This window comes from Drosophila melanogaster, chromosome 3R (assembly GCF_000001215.4).
Source record: "Drosophila melanogaster chromosome 3R".
Classification (NCBI taxonomy): Eukaryota; Metazoa; Arthropoda; class Insecta; order Diptera; family Drosophilidae; genus Drosophila; species Drosophila melanogaster.
In genome coordinates this window covers 18,602,971-18,621,235 of record NT_033777.3, presented here as the reverse complement: position 1 = coordinate 18,621,235, position 18,265 = coordinate 18,602,971, and the positions used below count along the sequence as shown (strand labels likewise).

The window sequence follows — 18,265 nt, the reverse complement described above, 5'->3', positions numbered from 1 at the left end:
CTTACAAATTATAAAAACATTGTTGTTTCTCAGTTTACCATTTGCGAAAAAAAAAAACCCAAAGATAAATCGCCTAAGTTATGAACTGTCAATATTAGTTATCATTAAAAACCCGTTGGCTTTTTAAATAATATTTCGACATGTGAAAGTTGGCAGAAAATAAAAGCGGAATTTCAATTCTAAAGCTAAATTTGCATTTGGTGTAAAAATGACAAATAACAAATTGTGAAACTTATGAAAAGTGAAGTAGAACAAGCTTTGTTGTGAAATCTATCTAGATCTGTGTCCCAATTTTTAGTTTAAGTAAAGCGAGTGAAAGAAAAAGAGTTTAAGCATTTATTGTAAACAAAACGAAGCTAAGATCTTCATTGGCTGTTGAAAATATTGCACATTGAACTATAAAATATATGTTTATTGGGGTTTAGCTGAAATCTTCAAGATTTCACTCTAAAATAAAAGAAAAACTTTCCTAACACTTTCTTAGTCCGGTTTTCCCCCAATCTTTTCAAGTTATCAAACAATAAAAGTAAATAAAAATGTTTTCAAAACAAAAAACATTCTCTTCTTTTGGACCAAACAAATTTATGCATTCATGAGATAAGACGGGACGGACAACGCCCCTTTTCTTAGAACGTTATATTCACAACACTTTTATGCTAATCTCTTTTTTTTTATCGCTGACAAGTCCATTAATTTAATTTTTTACCTTCGTATGTGAAATACTTTCAGTTCAGTCTAACAAATATGCTTCACTAAGCTATCAGACAATCTGAAATACACGGTTCAGTAATATACGAATCGAAAGTGTGAGACAATCAGTGAAACAAAATGTGGATCCCCAAGGGAAGATGGAGCGACTGGCTTATGCCATTGGCATTTGGTAAGTGCAGATCTTTAAATTACCCGGTAAAGCTAGTTAGAATCGATCGAAACCAGTTTGCTGGTTCCATTTTGCTTTTTTCTTCTTCTTTTTTTCGGATTGGGTGACTGAACGGGAGCAAGGTCGTTTGTGTCGCACTAAGAAAAATGTTGTTTTATATCAGCCTGCCAAATATTAGAGCTTATGCAATCCCTGAATCCACCAACAACAGCTCCCCCACCACAAAGTGCAATGTGCCGCATTGCATTGCCTTGCGAAATGCCAACCATTTCAACGCGGGGCTTTGACCATCATCAATTGCCGTTGACAATATGAAAATGAAGTTTAAATGCCTCGCCATCGGATGCGACAACGTCCGAAATCCCAAATACGTGCGCAAAGTTGCGTTTTAAGTATATTTGTGTATCGTAGCGAAAGTACGCAAAGCGATGGTTCCATCGCGGATTCGTCCACGTCCGTCAGGCTCTGCGGATAATCCGCACAGTGGACCGCTTTTACGACATTGCATACACTAATGTGGGATTTAATTAAAACTTACGGACTGCTCCTCCATTGCATCCATTTCAATTAAAACATAAAACAATTTAGTTAAAGAAAATTGTACTAAGGCCAAAAATTGAACAAAACCGTTTTGTAATAGTACTGCCATAAAGGTACTACAGATAACAAAAATCTAACTAGTTGCATGGTCAATTTAAGCGCAATGTTATTTTTATCGATTTAAATCAATTAATAGGCGCCATAGACAATGACGGTCGGTGCCACTGTGGAAGCGAGAGAGTAATCTATGGAAAGCCTTGTATTGATGGAATGGCATACAAATTATTATCGCCATCAACATCATGGACGGCATTCACTGACGGTGCATTACAGCGCCAAGTGGATATCTAAACTGGACGCCAAACCTGGGGGCGGCGTATTGGCAAACCGGAGTAGGGATTCATAGTTGGAGCCGTGGGGCAAAGTTGAGGTAAACGTGCTCCACATCGAGTGCGCGGCATTTGCAGTGAAAATGCAATTTCCCATCATCGGGGGAGCAGCACAGCAGAAAGGAATGTGTGCATTTGTCTGGCACTGACTTCGTGGGAGATTGGGCAGATGTTTTGGAATTCCAAGCGCTGCATCCATGTAAAAAATACCTGGAGCGGGCCGAGTTCGTCCGAAATATTCCAAAATGCATAGCGCACGGCAGAGGACGGGAAAGAAATGAACCCCATTCCTGAAAAGAAAACACAAACAAACTTCCCGGAGCAATTATGCTAATAACTTCCTAAAGCCGAGCAACTTGGCTTACCTAATGGCCAAAAACCAATTACAGTCATCATCACAGTCATTCATTTAACACCCAAAAACAAAATTCGGCCCAAGTTCACTAATTGCCGCCGCCACACAGTTTACATTTTACATAATTCGCAAGTTTTGTCAACTTTCTGCGGTGCCTAATAGTTGCAGGCCCCACAATTTGAAGGTCCATAAATTTGCTTTGGACAACCCCAGCTGCATACATACATATATACAAGAAAACAAGATTTTTCACTTCCCATACGGAATGTAAGTAGAAAAAAAGCAGCAAAAGAGCGGGAGTTTTAAGTTTGGGGCGTGAAAGGAAAAAGTAAAATGTTTGCCAAAAAAAAAAGTGGAAAACCAAATTCAACCACACGTTGGCGGACATTGTCTGTGTCAATGACTCTGAAATGATTTCAACGCCAATTTCTCGTTTCGCTTCTCGGTTAGCCGTTTACGTTTCACCGATCGCCACTGATCCAAAACTGCGGGTCAGCAGGCGTACGTGGACTTTATTAGCAATTGGATAATTGACATAATAAGATGTTCGAATGGATAGAAAGCCGGCGGAGCCTGATCTATTTGAGCCACTTTCGAACGTCGAGTGATGCTACTTGAATGTTTAACCCACGTTAATTAAAGCCATCTGACTTATAAGCCACATCTGAGTTTAATACTTGAAATGAATACTTTTCCTAATTATAAATAATGAAAGAGAGAAGGTTTTTATTTATATTGATTTTGTTACGACCTATGAAATTAAATAAAACGTTGTTCAACCAACAAAAGTATAAGCCAGAATTATAAAAGTTATAAAGAATATTTTTTCTGAACTCTATAATTGAAGCCAAATTATAAGCGGTACACATTAATCGCAATTATTTTTTAATTCTTACATTGATTTTAAAACTATGCAAAATAATAATGCAATCAATAATTACTATTTCATATGAATTCGCCTACTGCAGTGTAACGTTGATTTATCATCGAATAATACAATTCAGACTTAAGGTAATATTTGTGAACATTTCCAAGAATATTTTACAAACCAGGGAGCTTTTTATTATCTTAGATCTCAATTGCTGGCTATAAAAAATATCAGATCTACGCTGCGCTACACAATAAGCTGGTTTTAACCCGGAGTTCAGTTTTGTTAGCAATTATTAACTACAAATATTCTCTTAACCCTATGGTGGTCTTTAAATATTTCAATATTTTATTCATGGTTGGTAAAATATTGTTTTATACTAAAGAAATACCCAATTATCTGATTAAAATATAGAAATATTAAATACATGTTCTATTTTTATAGCGAATAAAAAAAAATATTGCGCTTTTATATTTAGAATTAATTATTTAGAACATTTATGGAATGTCCCAGAAGATAATTTCTTTTAGATTTTTATTTTTACGAATATGAAATACTTTTAAAGCCGCTTAGTCGAAGTGCTATTACAACTCGAAGGGGTCAGAATAGGCCATGCAAATTCGATGTAGGTTAAAGTGGCTGTTATGGGTGGGAATCGTATAAATATCCACGAGTGTGCTTTAGAGAACCTCAGTTTTCGTACCGTAATCAACGAATGAGATGCACGGTAGCAGTCAGTTGACTTTGACCTTGGCTTTGGCCTTCATGCTCATCTGTTTGGGATGCAATCACGCCCTAGCCCAGGACGAGCTCTTCCGCTGCAGTGTGCAGTACAAATGCTCGGATGTGAAAGAGCTGGTTTGGGCCATGTCCGACGAACGTTGCCATGTCTTTCACAACGATTGTCTGCTGAAGGTCGAGCAGTGCGCCCGAAAAAACAGCGGAAGATCGGAGCTGATTGAAACCACGCGGGAGATCTGCAAACCCAGCTGCACCAAGGAATGCCCGGATATCTATGACCCAGTCTGTGCGCAGATCTTCCAGGAGGAGTACTTGACATTTAGTAACGAGTGCGAAATGCGTAACTACATTTGCACAAATGAGAGGCGTAAGTTAAATGTTTTAATTAACTACGAAAGGATTGTTTATAGACTGAGTTTTATTCTTATACAGCGTACTCATTTATTTCCGTCGGTGAATGCGTGGAACAGCCAGTTGGTTAGGTCTAGATAACAGACTTGCTTATAAAATATAGAAAGAAATACATGTAGAAACTTAAAAATTGTAAAAAAATAACAGCTTAAATTCGATTTTGAAGGACATAACAAGTACAATTCACTCCCTAAGTGCGATTTAACCCACTTCTTTTTAGAGGCACCTTGACCAAAAACAGGATCTGCAAACCAACTACAGAAAAAAAGAAAATGAAAATAAAAATAAAAATAAAAGCAAAGTTGGCGCACAGATGTGTTGCAATCGTGTCTTTAATATTTAAGCTGGCCAACAACAACAAGTTGCACAACTTTTACGCAGCCACTTCAAGCCAGCAATTCAAGTTCAATGTTGTCTGGCTTTTCCAGCGACCACGCGCTGCCACCACTCTCTTCCTGATTGGCCGCGATTGATCGGATTTAATTAAGGAAAATTTTGCATTTGCAATATGCAAAATACAAAAAAAAAAAAAGCTCATTTGAGCAGTCAGCCACCAACAAAGAAACTCCGCAGCGCCAATGTCCTCGGGGCCGTTTCGCAATTACGCGACGTCCGAGAGAGCTGGTTGCAACATTTTCCTCATAGTCCACATCGAATCTGTCCAGGTTGCAGTTCCAGCCCACAGATTTGCTTTCATTTGAATTAACTTGGTTGCTTTTCATTGTACCCTACGAGAGGCACTCTACACTTTCGGGCAAAAGAAGTATTTTGAATACCCTAAGTTTAGATATAAATAACTCTTCAAAGCTCTATAATACAACCTGTATGCTATAACTTTATATTCATTTTCAATCATGTATGCAGTGGCATTTGATCCTATAGTATAGGGTATCTTTAGCTCATTGAGTTCACAAATTCAATATTAAATAAAATCATTATAATTTCTTATCTTTATCTACAAGGGTATTTGGGATTTCAGTCCCCAAATAAATGCCTAACCACCTTTCTTGTTTTCCTTATTCATTCGGATTTGCATTTCTTGAGTGAGTTTCTCACTCTCGAAGTCTCTCATCCACTTTTCACCCAATGGATTTGATTGTTTTATGGCCGTTGGCAAATTTACACAATACCATGCCGAATAGTTATCAACTTGTCCAAGGAGCGAACTGCAAGTCAAGTGCCTTTCCACAGGCGGAAGAAATACTCACAATGCTGAACTGCTCAATGCAAATGCAAATTTCCCACAGATGAAACAAGCTGAACGCCTTGTTCGACGCCTGCGATAATAACTTAATTGATTTATAGATCTAACATCTAAGTCTAACCGATATTTGGACGGTGCCATTTTCGGTAATATGCATATGCAAAGTGTGGGGGTTGGTCGATGAAATAAAAACCGGTGAGCAGAATCGGTTTTTAATTTAGCTTTAATATCATTAGGTCATTAAGTTTTCTTTGTCTCATCGCGACTAATGACAGAATTTGAAAGTCAAACAAAACTCATTTGTTTCGCTCTCTAATTAAGAAACAAAGAAGTTCACGCACTACAACCATATTCCAAGTAAATTCGCTAATGAAAATTACATAAGAAAACCGAAAAAGCGAAGAATAATAGTTCAGAGCTGAATTAGACGCTTGGCTGACTAAGAAAAATGTCAAGAAAATGACGTGGTAACAAAAATGACGCACAATTGATTTAAAACCGATTTTTGGTTTATATTTAAAAAAAAAAGTGTTAAGAACCATCATACCTACACTGTTATAAAATAAATATACATACAAGCAAGAAGTTGAATCATTTGAAAAGATTTTGAAAGTAGTTTTTGCAAAACATCCAAATTTGGTCGTTTTTACGACTACAGAAATTTGACTATCAATTTTGATGAATCTGTATTGAAGCGCTATAATTATTTTTAATTCTCTGCGAAATTTATTTAAACGTATTTTTCAATTTGAATCACAGCTCCGAGGCACATTTACTCATAACAAAAAAAAAAAGAAAAAACATTGAACAGTCATACCTGCTGTGATTCCAAGCCAAGTCTTAAATTACTTCACACGACCGTAAAAACTGGGCTAAAAGCAAAGCCACAAAATAATAATAAGAAGCCGAAAAATTGCATGGCAGATGCCTTGAATAAACCAGCATGCAATGCTATGAAAATCCATGGCTTAGGTGTAAACTGTGTGAATATTTTTCGCTTATTACACGCATTTTGTTATTATTATTATTATTTAACCCCCCTGCCGTACGCTTTTTTTTTTTGGAAACAACACGAAGCCTTTTGCCAAATAAAGTCTTAAATGAAAAATGTCAACACATGAGACGATGTTTTTCATGATTATTAAAACGAGCAAGTGAAGTGGGGTATAACTCGGGTGGCACCACCCGAGTAAGCCAACAAAGCGCCGCATTTGGTAAGAGACATTCCATTGTTATTGCTGCGGTTGTACCTGTAACTGTAACTGAAACTGAAACTGTAGCTTTAACTGTAACTGAGCCTAGACTGAACTCAGAAAATTGCTGATGTACTTAGTGCAATGATGACGGGCTCGTGCGTAACTTAAACGAGAAACAGAGCGCACTTCGTTTAAACGAACTAACTCATACCCTCCAAAAGCGTCAGGTCGAAAAACTGCATTAACTTATACTTGAAATGAAATAAATGCAACATACGAGCGAAATGGTATAATATTTTACAACAAATAAAGAAGATTCTATGTTGGTCTGTTTTAAACCAGTTTACGAAATAAAACTTGTACACTTTATGAGAAAAATAATTAAAAATTTTTATATGATATAACAGTATCACCATAAACTAACCACCCATCGTCTTGAGCTGCTCATACACATTTTTCATTCACCTGCTGACAGTTGACAGCATGACATAATTGCGTATTGTTGTTAAAGTTTCGGCTCGGTTTAGTAAAATAGTGCACCACCCCAGACTTTTGGGACAAGAAGTGTTGGCATTTGGGCTTTAATTAGTGGTCTAATTACCAAGTCAGTGATATATGAACTAGTGAAAGCTGCAACAGCTGCTTCATCGAATATTTGTGGGCCAAGTGGCGCGTGTTAAAACAAAACTGGCATGACTTAAAATGAACACACCGCCTGCATAGATGAAATTGCTGGGATTAGAGTCAAGCTAAATCAGAGGATCGACAAATATGGCTAAGACCAACTCAAACCAAACCGTCGCGATAGCCACCAAAGTGCACTTGTTGCGTCTGAATGCTCAAAATAGCTGAATAACTAAAATCGTTTGCCTTATTGCAAATAAATTATATACAATAAGCACATCATTCGGGATGCGACTTGGGATTGGAACAGGTTAATTGGTTAAATAAAGGAAAGTTGCTATCCCATTGATGTAATGACCGCAATCACGGGGATTTTTAGCAGGCTCAATCAAATGTGGAATTTTTGTTTGCTTCACCAGATAATCGATTGTTTTTCACGGCAGATAATTGAATTAATTTTCATCGCTTTATATTATTTGAGGAACTGCAAGTTATTAAATGCGAATTAAAAGTTGGTGGTCAAGAAACTTTCAAAAAATCAACAAGGAGGAAAAACGATTTAGTCAGTTTTTATAAAAGAATATTTAAGACATCATAAGTTGAACACATAAATGGATAAAAGCAATAGAGAAAAAATTTTGCTAAATCATATCTAACGAATAAGGTACGATAAGATTATTATCCGGTTTCAAATGTGACTATTAGCTAAAATTGCTGGAAATATTTCATATTCATTAACAACTTAATTGAAATAGCCATAAGCTAAAACATTGAATCATCACATTACCAACAGAAATTCAAAGAGTTAAACTGAGCAGGAAAATCACATCAAGGTGTTGTGGCAACTTTGAACACGCTACACAACTGCTGTACACAAAAATATAGAGCAAAATTGTTGCTCCGCATAAACCAATTTAGCACAAAAATTGTCCAATATTTCGCCATCGATGTCAAATGGTTAGCAAATAAAATGCATGCTAAAGTAGAACAAATGTGATACAGATCAAGTTGAACATTATAGTTTTCGTGATTGTGGATTGTGAATTCGATTGTGATACTCATTGATTAGCTGCTCGACTATGTGTTTAACTATATGCGAGTATGTTGGTAATTAATCTCTTATAGTCACTAATTTTAATTTCCAAAGTATCCAATTTGTCAACCACGATAGCGCCAAGGCTAACTTCCAGTTAGCGGGTGATAATTTATGGCCGCTTTTACTAAATTTTTCGTTTAGCTCTCGGCGGGATCTGCATTAACCCAATTAAGGTTGAATCAAAACTTGGCTGACCTCTTTCACTGACCTCAGATTAAATGAATATCTTTGTGTTTTCGTGGAAGAAACGACACCATGTAATTATTAAAATAGGTTTGGAATGGAGTGATTATCGTGCTGTAAAGTTACCAACATTTATAATAATTAACCATAATTAAAAGTGGCCAGTGGGCAACGCATATTTATCAACTAATTGATGAAGTTGAAGGTTGCTGCCCGGATAAGCTAATTAATATGTACGGATTGGATTACTGGATTAGCCTAGCTGTTTTAGCACTAGCGTGTGTTTAGCCACCCATTCAAGTTCTAAAATAGCCGAATTGGTTGTTTGGCAATAAACCAACATGCAAACACGATTGTTAACACCTTAAAAAAAAAAAAAATGCTAGCCCAGCTAAGCCTCCAAATTAAGCCAATTAATTTGGCTAGCTGAGACAACAATCGCTTGGCATGAGCCAAAAAAAAAAAAAAAGAAACCAGCCAAAAGATTTCGATATTTGGCAACCCAAAGAACGCAAAAACCTACCAAAAATGGGTAGGTTTACAATGCTATATAAACTGCAGCTGAATGTTAGAGTAATTAATTAAAGTGCTACACAAAGTCGGCAAAAAAAAAATGTTGTCAAATTTTTGAGAACCACTATTTATGGTCTGCCTGTGAGTCAGCTCAAATTCCATCGTTTTCCATTGTCTGCGGGTGGTTTTCACAGGGCAAAGTCGGGCAAAAGTGCACAGGGTTACAAATGTTGTTTGTTTGATCATTTCGTGATGGTCATTGGAATTCGCCTTGACCGTTTTGGGTCAGAGGTCACAGAGCACTTGTGGTTCTCGTACTTAAGCCAAATTATTTACTGAGGGAATCCCCGAAGCAAGGGTCATTAATAGCTTCCTGCTTTAACCATGACTAGATAAATTCAGGAGCTTAATCGTTTGTCTCAATTCTCTAGATGGCTCTGATAAATGCGTTTTAATTATGTGAATTTTATAAAGTATATGTTGACTGGTTTTGCTAGGTATTTATATTTATGAATGGCGGTTACCAGAATCTTTAAAAAATATCTTATATTTAAATAATGACCAATATCGAACCAGACAACTAATTGGTTGCTGTTAAAATCCATATTTTAAATTCTTCGAACTTAGTTACATTCCCTAATTAATTAATTTATTCTAATTTTCCCGTGCGTAATTATAATTCCTTTTTTAATGATTCCCTAAGGGGATTCATCATGCAATTTAGTTTCCTTGTTAAAGAGTAGTTCCCTTTCCTGTTGGTAATAAACAACCACCTTTTGTTTGAACACGCTCGTATAAATTCGTGCCGTTGATTATGACATTCAATGCCTTCCAACTGGAACCATATTAGTTATAGATTTTTTTCATTGGTCAGCCCAACCCAGCAGGGCCTCCAAAAGATAGTCAAAAACGTGACTAACGACGCTCTAATTAACAAGATTTACTTTTTTGTTACCCGATTTGCACTGGTTTCAATCAACACAAAACAACGAACCACAAAGCCAACTAATTCTAGTAGTTAACGATTAATTCTGTCTGTGGGTCGGGATTAATTGCCTTTTAGTAATCGCCGTGGCGACGGCCTCGTCTTGTTCTCTATGCTTTTTGATTCCAACAACCTCAGCAACCAATTTCCGCCTTCTATGATAGCATTTAATCGTGTTCTTTGAGAACAAGCAGCCACAAATCATCAAATCATTATATTTTAAACCGCAGTTTTAATTTACTATTGCATTTGTAAAAGAATGGTTGAAAGGTAGATATGAATCTCCTACGAAATAATAACATAAGATTTAAGAAGATTGAAATATAGAATCTGAGATTCTGATTCACAAAGTTGTTAGTTCTGTATGGAGTTTGGAGGATCAGATATCTGAGCCGTAGCACATATTCAAAATATCAACAAATAAACATTGTAACAACTCAAGGCTCATCAAGAATTGCATATTTTGTAATAAAGCATTTCTTGAGATATGATTTCTGTAAAAATACTAACTTCAAATGGTAAACAAAAAAGCTGGGTCGACCTGGCAGACTGGAATGGACCGCTACATTACAATAAAGCGAAAGCTCAGCCCGGAAAATTCAGATTTGGGAAACAAGCCGAAAAATACACGCGATAACTCTACCTTGATCAAAAATGTAGCCCCTGCAAATACCAACAGATTTGCCTTGCTGGTAGATACCGCTGAGGACGTGCCGCTGGGATCCGTTGATATCGAACCGAAGAAAACAAAGCCTCCGCCAATATACATCCGCGAGAAGAGCACAAGCCGTCTTGTAAATACTTTGACTTGGCCTTATTGGGAAAGATAGCTTTCATATAACTCCCCTCGTAAGAGGTACTATCAACGAAATCAAACTTCAGACGAAAACGGAGGACGACTACAGAAAAGTCACAAACTATTTTACCGCACAAAAAATAGGCTTCTACACCTACCAGCTTAAAAGCAGCAAGGGCCTGCAAGTAGTCCTGAAGGGCATTGAGTCTGATGTTACGCCCGAAGAGATAACTGAGGCGCTAAAGGAAAAGGGATTTTACGCCAAAAACGTGTTCAATATCAAAAACAGAAACAGGCAGCCCCAACCACTCTTCAAGATTGAGCTTGAACCAGAAAACAAGCCTCCTAGAAAAAACGAGGTTCACCCAATTTACAAACTCCAGCTCCTTTTGCACCGTAGGATCACGGTAGAAGAGCCGCACAAACGCAACGCTCCTGTACAATGTACAAACTGCCAAGAGTATGGCCACACGAGGTCATATTGTACACTTCGCCCGGTGTGCGTAGTCTGTGGAGATCTCCACGACTCCAAACAGTGTCAAATTAACAAAGAAAATGCATGCGAGAAAAAATGTAATAACTGCGGGGGCAATCACACAGCAAACTACAGAGGCTGTCCAATCTACAAAGAGCTGAAAATCCGTCTTCACAAAAGAATGAACACGGCGCGGGCACACCAAGGATCAGCTACCCTGATACCATCAGAGACAAATCCTGAAGTAATTTTCTCGAAAGCAGCTAGTTTCGCTCCCTGGCCTACATTCAACACTAACAAGACAACATTTGCTAACGTTTTAAAATCAGGTATGACGCCTCCAACCCAAAACTCCCGAACTCCACATGAAGTGCACACAAAATTAGACACACAACAAAACTATCACCCAGCTGCGCAGCAGGAAACAAAAACTGAAGCTATGATGCAAGCCTTACAACAGAGCATGATGGAATTTATGACATTTATGAAGACCACCATTCAAGACATGATGCGTAATCAAAACCTTTTGATACAAATGCTTGTAGCCCAACAATCAAATAAATAATGGCTACCTTACGCATAGCTACGTGGAACGCCAATGGCGTCTCACAGCGCAAACTTGAGCTAGCTCAATTCCTACATGAGAAGCATATCGACGTAATGCTTCTTTCGGAAACTCATCTCACAAGCAAATACAATTTTCAAATAAGAGACTACCATTTCTACGGTACAAATCATCCCGACGGAAAAGCACACGGTGGCACCGCCATACTCATAAGGAACCGTATGAAGCACCACTTTTACAAAGAATTTGCGGAAAATCATCTTCAGGCCACATCTATCAACATTCAGCTGGATGACAACACTCTCCTTACACTAGCGGCCGTATACTGCCCCCCCCGTTTCACAGTATTAGAAGCTCAATTCCTGGATTTCTTCCAAGCACTAGGGCCACACTTCATTGCAGCAGGCGACTACAACGCTAAACATACTCACTGGGGATCGCGACTTGTGAACCCAAAAGGAAAACAGCTTTATAAGACGATAATAAAAGCCACTAATAAACTTGACCATGTTTCCCCCGGGAGTCCTACATACTGGCCATCAGACCTCAATAAGCTGCCAGACCTGATCGACTTCGCAGTTACGAAAAATATTTCCCGCAGTTTGGTTAAAGCTGAATGTCTGCCGGATCTCTCATCTGATCACTCGCCTGTACTAATTCACCTCCGCCGATACGCAGAAAACGTGAAACCACCAACCAGATTGACCTCTAGCAAAACAAACTGGCTCAGGTATAAAAAATATATAAGTTCACATATTGAGCTAAGCCCAAAACTCAATACTGAATCTGATATAGAGAGCTGCACGTGTGCATTGCAATCCATCCTTACTGCAGCAGCTCTTACTGCAACACCCAAAATAACAAATAATACAATTAATTCAAAAAAGACCAACGTACAAATCGAGCAACTCGTCCACGTAAAACGTCGCTTACGCAGAGAATGGCAATCTTCCAGATCCCCAACTGCAAAACAAAAGCTAAAAGTAGCCACACGGAAACTGGCCAACGCTCTGAAACAAGAAGAGGACGACGATCAGCGCCGATACATAGAGCAACTCACACCAACAGGCACAAAACAAAAGTCACTGTGGCGAGCCCACTCAACTCTTCGCCCACCGACTGAAACCGTTTTGCCGATAAGGAATTCATCAGGTGGCTGGGCCCGTAGTGATGAAGACAGAGCCAACACATTTGCCGCTCACCTACAAAATGTGTTCACGCCAAACCAGGCTACTAGCACATTCGCGCTACCGTCCTATCCCGTAAACCGCCATCAGCAACACACCCCAATTGTGTTTCGTCCTAAAGAAATAACTAAAATAATCAAAGACAATCTCAGCCCGAAAAAATCCCCCGGCTACGACCTTATAACACCGGAAATGATCATCCAGCTGCCACATTCTGCAGTTCGCTACATAACCAAGCTCTTTAATGCCATCACCAAACTTGGTTACTTTCCACAACGATGGAAGATGATGAAGATCATAATGATTCCAAAGCCTGGTAAGAACCACACAGTCGCTTCATCTTACAGACCAATAAGTCTACTCTCATGCATTTCGAAACTATTCGAAAAATGCCTGCTGATCCGACTTAATCAACATCTGATATACCACAATATAATCCCAGCCCACCAATTTGGATTTCGCGAAAGCCACGGAACCATTGAACAGGTGAATCGTATTACAACGGAAATAAGAACTGCATTTGAATATCGCGAATACTGTACAGCAGTATTTTTAGACGTATCCCAAGCATTCGACAAAGTCTGGCTCGACGGCCTAATGTTTAAAATTAAAATATCCCTACCCGAAAGCACACACAAACTTCTAAAGTCTTACCTCTATGACAGAAAGTTTGCAGTGCGGTGCAACACTGCCACTTCCACTGTTCATACAATTGAGGCTGGAGTCCCCCAAGGCAGCGTTCTTGGGCCAACCTTATACCTCATCTATACAGCCGACATCCCTACAAATAGTCGCTTAACGGTATCCACATTTGCCGACGATACAGCTATCCTTAGCCGTTCAAGGTCCCCTATCCAAGCTACAGCACAGTTGGCACTGTACCTCATCGACATTGAGAAGTGGCTCTCTGACTGGCGAATAAAAGTAAACGAGCAAAAATGCAAGCACGTGACGTTTACGCTAAACAGACAAGACTGTCCTCCGCTCTTGTTGAACAGCATACCACTCCCGAAAGCAGACGAGGTAACGTACCTAGGAGTACACCTAGACAGAAGACTCACATGGCGCAGGCACATTGAAGCCAAAAAAACCCAACTTAAACTCAAAGCCAACAACTTACACTGGCTCATCAACTCTGGTTCTCCGCTCAGCCTAGATCACAAGGTCTTGCTCTACAATTCTATATTGAAACCAATCTGGACCTATGGCTCACAGTTATGGGGCAATGCCAGCAACAGCAATATTGACATCATTCAGCGAGCACAATCAAAGATTCTGAGAACCATCACTGGGGCACCGTGGTACGTTCGGAGTGAAAACATCCAAAGAGACTTAAATATCCCATCAGTTACCAACGCAATCACGGAACTTAAGGAAAAATACCATAGCAAGCTTCACACGCACCCCAACCACCTAGCGCGAGGTCTAATCCAGCTCAGCAGCCGTTCCCGTCTCCGGCGAAAGGACCTACCAACCCAGCGAATAAATTATTAGGGCCGTTTAAACATAGAACAGTTGGAAAAATAATACAACTGTTCAAAAAATACTTGTTATAGTTAAGATTTTTAAACTTATTGTTAGTTCTTATACAAGAAGATTCAATAAATAAAAGCAAAGTAAAAAAAAAAAAAAAAAAAAAAAAAAAAAAAAAAAAAAAAAAAAAAAAAAAAAATGGTAAAAGAGCATCTAGACTTCAACCTAACAAAACCAGTTTTTTTTTTCTCGTAATTCTTTGGTGCAGATAAATTAATCTGAAGAATCGATGGCGGATCTATAGAGATATGCGACTGGCGGTCCACATTTAGCAGCCAGCGACAGCTGTGCGACCTTGCCGATCGTTTTCTTGCCACAGATCGAATCGATCAGATCGCTCGATTTCTGTAGCGCCGCAAATCGATTGGAACCGTGGCCATAGGCCATAATACGCCAAATTGAAGTTGTGCAGTCTCTGTTGTTTAATTTATGCAATGTTACCGTTTTTCCATTTCTGGCTTTTATGAGCTGTGCTCGCGACTTTTGTTTGTTGGCTGGCTGTAAGTGAATTATATTTAAATTTGTTTCGCCTGGCTTGGCTGAGCTTCGCGAGTGATAACAATCGGATTCGAGCCATTTGCTGCCGTAGCTTTTACTTTGTTGCATGCACAAATAAATTACTTTTAATTTGCGTAATCATTTTTCAATGGCAAAAATTGCTTACACATATACATACATATCTGCATACATATATCTGCATTGTTTTAAAGAAGTTCATTACACAAATGAGGCCAGAACCTCTATATAACTATAGCGATTGTTTTCGAGAAAGCCATCATAAATAACTTTGAATCTATAGCGATTGTCAACGGGTTAGTCCAAAACGCCACTCGAATCGTGCTCCATACGCCCCGTGGACCCCAGTGGGAGTTTGGCTTTTATTTTTCTAACCACACCGAGAGGGTCAAGCGTTTGGGTCACCAAAAACCGGAGGCAATGGGTTTGTCGATGGAGTGTGTGAGAGACAAATTTATTGCTTCCATTTCGGGCAGCCTTGGGCTGACAAGCTTAGATCCATATACATATATATAAATATTAGGAAGTAGGAATTAATCAGTTATAAATTTCGTCCTTGTACTCCCACTAAATAAGTAACAGGTATCTGATAGACTTGTTTATTTTTATTTTGGAATGTCCATAAAATCAGTTATAATCGTCAAAGATTTCTTTGAACCGGATACGAGTACATTGTTTAACACCTTTCACACAATCGTAAAACAACAATAAGAATCTGTGTCTAAAGTGTTCTTATTTATATTTCACCCGTTGGTTAGATTAAAAAACAGCCGATTAGCATAATCAATAAAATTAGGTTCGAACCAATCGACAAATGGCAAGGCAATAAAAGTAATGCCAGTAAACGGAAAATCCCAATTACATTTCCCCATTCCCATTTGAGGAAACACATTTGTGAATGAGGAAGCACTTTGCAGACGTTTTCGTTGCCAACCTGGCCGTGAAATGTAAATCTTATAATGAGATGCAACTGACCGATGGAGTGGGCGGAATGAGTGTGCAAATGTTGTTAACTAAATGCAGGCAGAAAGTGTAACAATCATTTTCCATTTCCATACAATTAACGGCCGGCCAATGATAACAATTACTTTGCCAAGCATTTCCATGGATCGCTGCTCGAATGCTGCAGTGAAGTGAAGGTGAATGTGAAGATCATTTCCCCTATTTCATTTTTGTAGGAAAGGTATCAAATTCTGAAATAAACTCTGTATTTATATCCCATTTTGATAGAGAGTTTTAGTGCTGTGATACTCTGTAATATTCTAACACTCTTAGGGTATGATCCTTAAAAAACAGGCCTTATAAGATGACTTAAATAGTTAGCCTTTTTTTTTGCATATCCAATGAAAGTTAATGTAACTTTTTTGCTTGGTAATTGGCAATGCAGTACTGCAAACCTCTCGGTTGACAACTTGGTCGACGATTTTGACTTTGATGAGAACGCAGTTTGATTTGATGGACAAACTGAGACGCAGACGGGTGTGTTTTTCCATGTTTATTTAATGGGTGGTTAATTTGATGTTTCTTTTTTTTCCAAGCTGGCTGCAAATGCTTATAATGGGTGCCAGTGCCAGATTGCGACATTTGCAAACGTACCAGCGATAGCCGATTGGAGGAATGGAAGGAAAACCCATTCACTTTTCTGTTTCTGTCGCAATTGTTGTCGCCGACGAGCGGAAAACGTGGAAAATAACAATATAAACTAAACGAAAAAGTGTACATTTATTATACCGAATTGTAAAAGCAATTCCGCTGATCAAGTTGCAGTTTCGCCCGCCAAGCGGATGTTTGTTCTGGCCATAAAGTTAAATTCGATCGGTGCGTTGCCTTTGATATATGAATTAGACAAGTTCTCAGCCATTTAATGGAATGCAGCTTAAAGGTCGGCCAAGTAGAGGAAACAATCGATATAAATAGACATTAACCATTGTGGGCAGTTGCAACGATTTGAATTGGGGTGTGAACTGCTACGAATGGCGAATTACTCACGATTGGTGTGGCTAAAATAAAGTTAACATTTTACCAATCTTGCTTTTTCGGAGTAGAACTAAATTGGGAATAAGTAAGAGGAAATACTTAGTTTTCGTTCAATAATAAACTATATTACAATGTGATTGAAGTGAGAAGTGTAAGTAATAAATGACTAAATCTAGGTTTACAACTCAACATGCAATTGCATTTCCACAAATTCGTGAGATACTTAGCAAATTTTTATTACAATTACCAATGAAAGATCGCTCGAAAAAAAGAAAACAGAAGTAGCAATTTAGTTCGCACTTTAGTTGGCTAATATTTGGACCACCCGAAATTGTGCGATTGGTTTATTGCATTTTACGGCCTCTATAATTTGTCTTCTGGCCAAAAATGTAAGTGAAGGCAAATCTGAGGCCTTGCGCCTTTGTGTTTTGTTTCTGTTTCTGTTTTGCTTACAAACGGACAGCCAGCAATTTGAGCTTGACTTCTTGGACCCGTGGCTCGTGTAATGCCCGCTTTACAGATGTGGAGTTTATAGTTTTAGTTTATGGCTTACATGGACGACTTTACAATTTGGGCCATAAATGGCCGGGGGCGCGAGTGGTATCGTTTTGGCCATTATAATTTGGAGTCGCGGGCTAAGCTGAGTGGCACAATAATCGTATCGCGGGATCCGACGATCCAGCCAAATCAGCAAGCGTCGTGCAAAATCCGCTGGCCTCCGGCTCACTCAGCTGATGATGATGCGATGGCCACAAGCATTTCCAAAACAATAGCGAAAAATTAGAAATGGGTGGCCAATCGATCGGGCGGTAAATGGAAATGGTCGTCGAGCCGGTGACAAAATTAAAATTCATTCACGCTCAAGTAAATATTTACGCAATAAATTTGCATTTAATTGCATTTGAGCGATGCATACCGGGGGGCAGCCGCAGAACGCTGGCCGAAATCAAATCAAATCAAATTAGAAAACAATCCACCAACAGCAGGAACAACACTCCAAAATGATTCCGCCACCACCGCCTTCCTACCCCGCAGAGCCGAGTGACCAAAACAATTCGCTCGTCGTATCGAAATCTAATCAAATTATGCGCCAGAAATGTCAAAAAAGCGCGAAATGTTTGGCTCCGGGCCGAGTGAATTAACCCAAAACAGGTGGGTACTCCACGTCTGGTCCACCTGGGCGCCACCGTACCCATTAGCTCTCCCCATCCCCGCCAGAAATCGCATCAAA

General features: G+C 38.9%; 3 protein-coding genes across 5 annotated transcripts in view, besides 1 other annotated feature; 2 read left to right on the top strand and 1 right to left on the bottom strand.

Moving 5' to 3' along the window:
- Positions 1-18,265, bottom strand: part of qin — a 59,111-nt gene that overhangs the window by 28,902 nt on the left and 11,944 nt on the right. The gene's annotated exons all lie outside the window — the stretch shown is intronic.
- CG14304 (uncharacterized protein) overlaps positions 1-18,265 on the top strand; it is a 28,527-nt gene that overhangs the window by 92 nt on the left and 10,170 nt on the right. For 2 of the 3 annotated variants that reach the window (NM_142474.4, NM_001260254.1), the window contains exon 2: positions 730-880. In NM_142474.4, the coding sequence (NP_650731.3) occupies positions 829-880 (52 nt within the window). In that variant the 5' untranslated portion in view covers positions 730-828. Of the gene's footprint in view, positions 1-698; positions 881-18,265 lie in introns of those variants that run through there. The other variant, NM_001144608.2, reaches the window with a different exon arrangement.
- Positions 3,725-4,482, top strand: CG7695 (uncharacterized protein). Its single transcript, NM_142476.2, has 2 exons — positions 3,725-4,140; positions 4,206-4,482. The coding sequence occupies exons 1-2, from the start codon at positions 3,753-3,755 to the stop codon at positions 4,253-4,255; spliced, it is 438 nt and encodes a 145-aa protein (NP_650733.1). The 5' UTR covers positions 3,725-3,752; the 3' UTR covers positions 4,256-4,482.
- Positions 10,504-14,649: a mobile genetic element.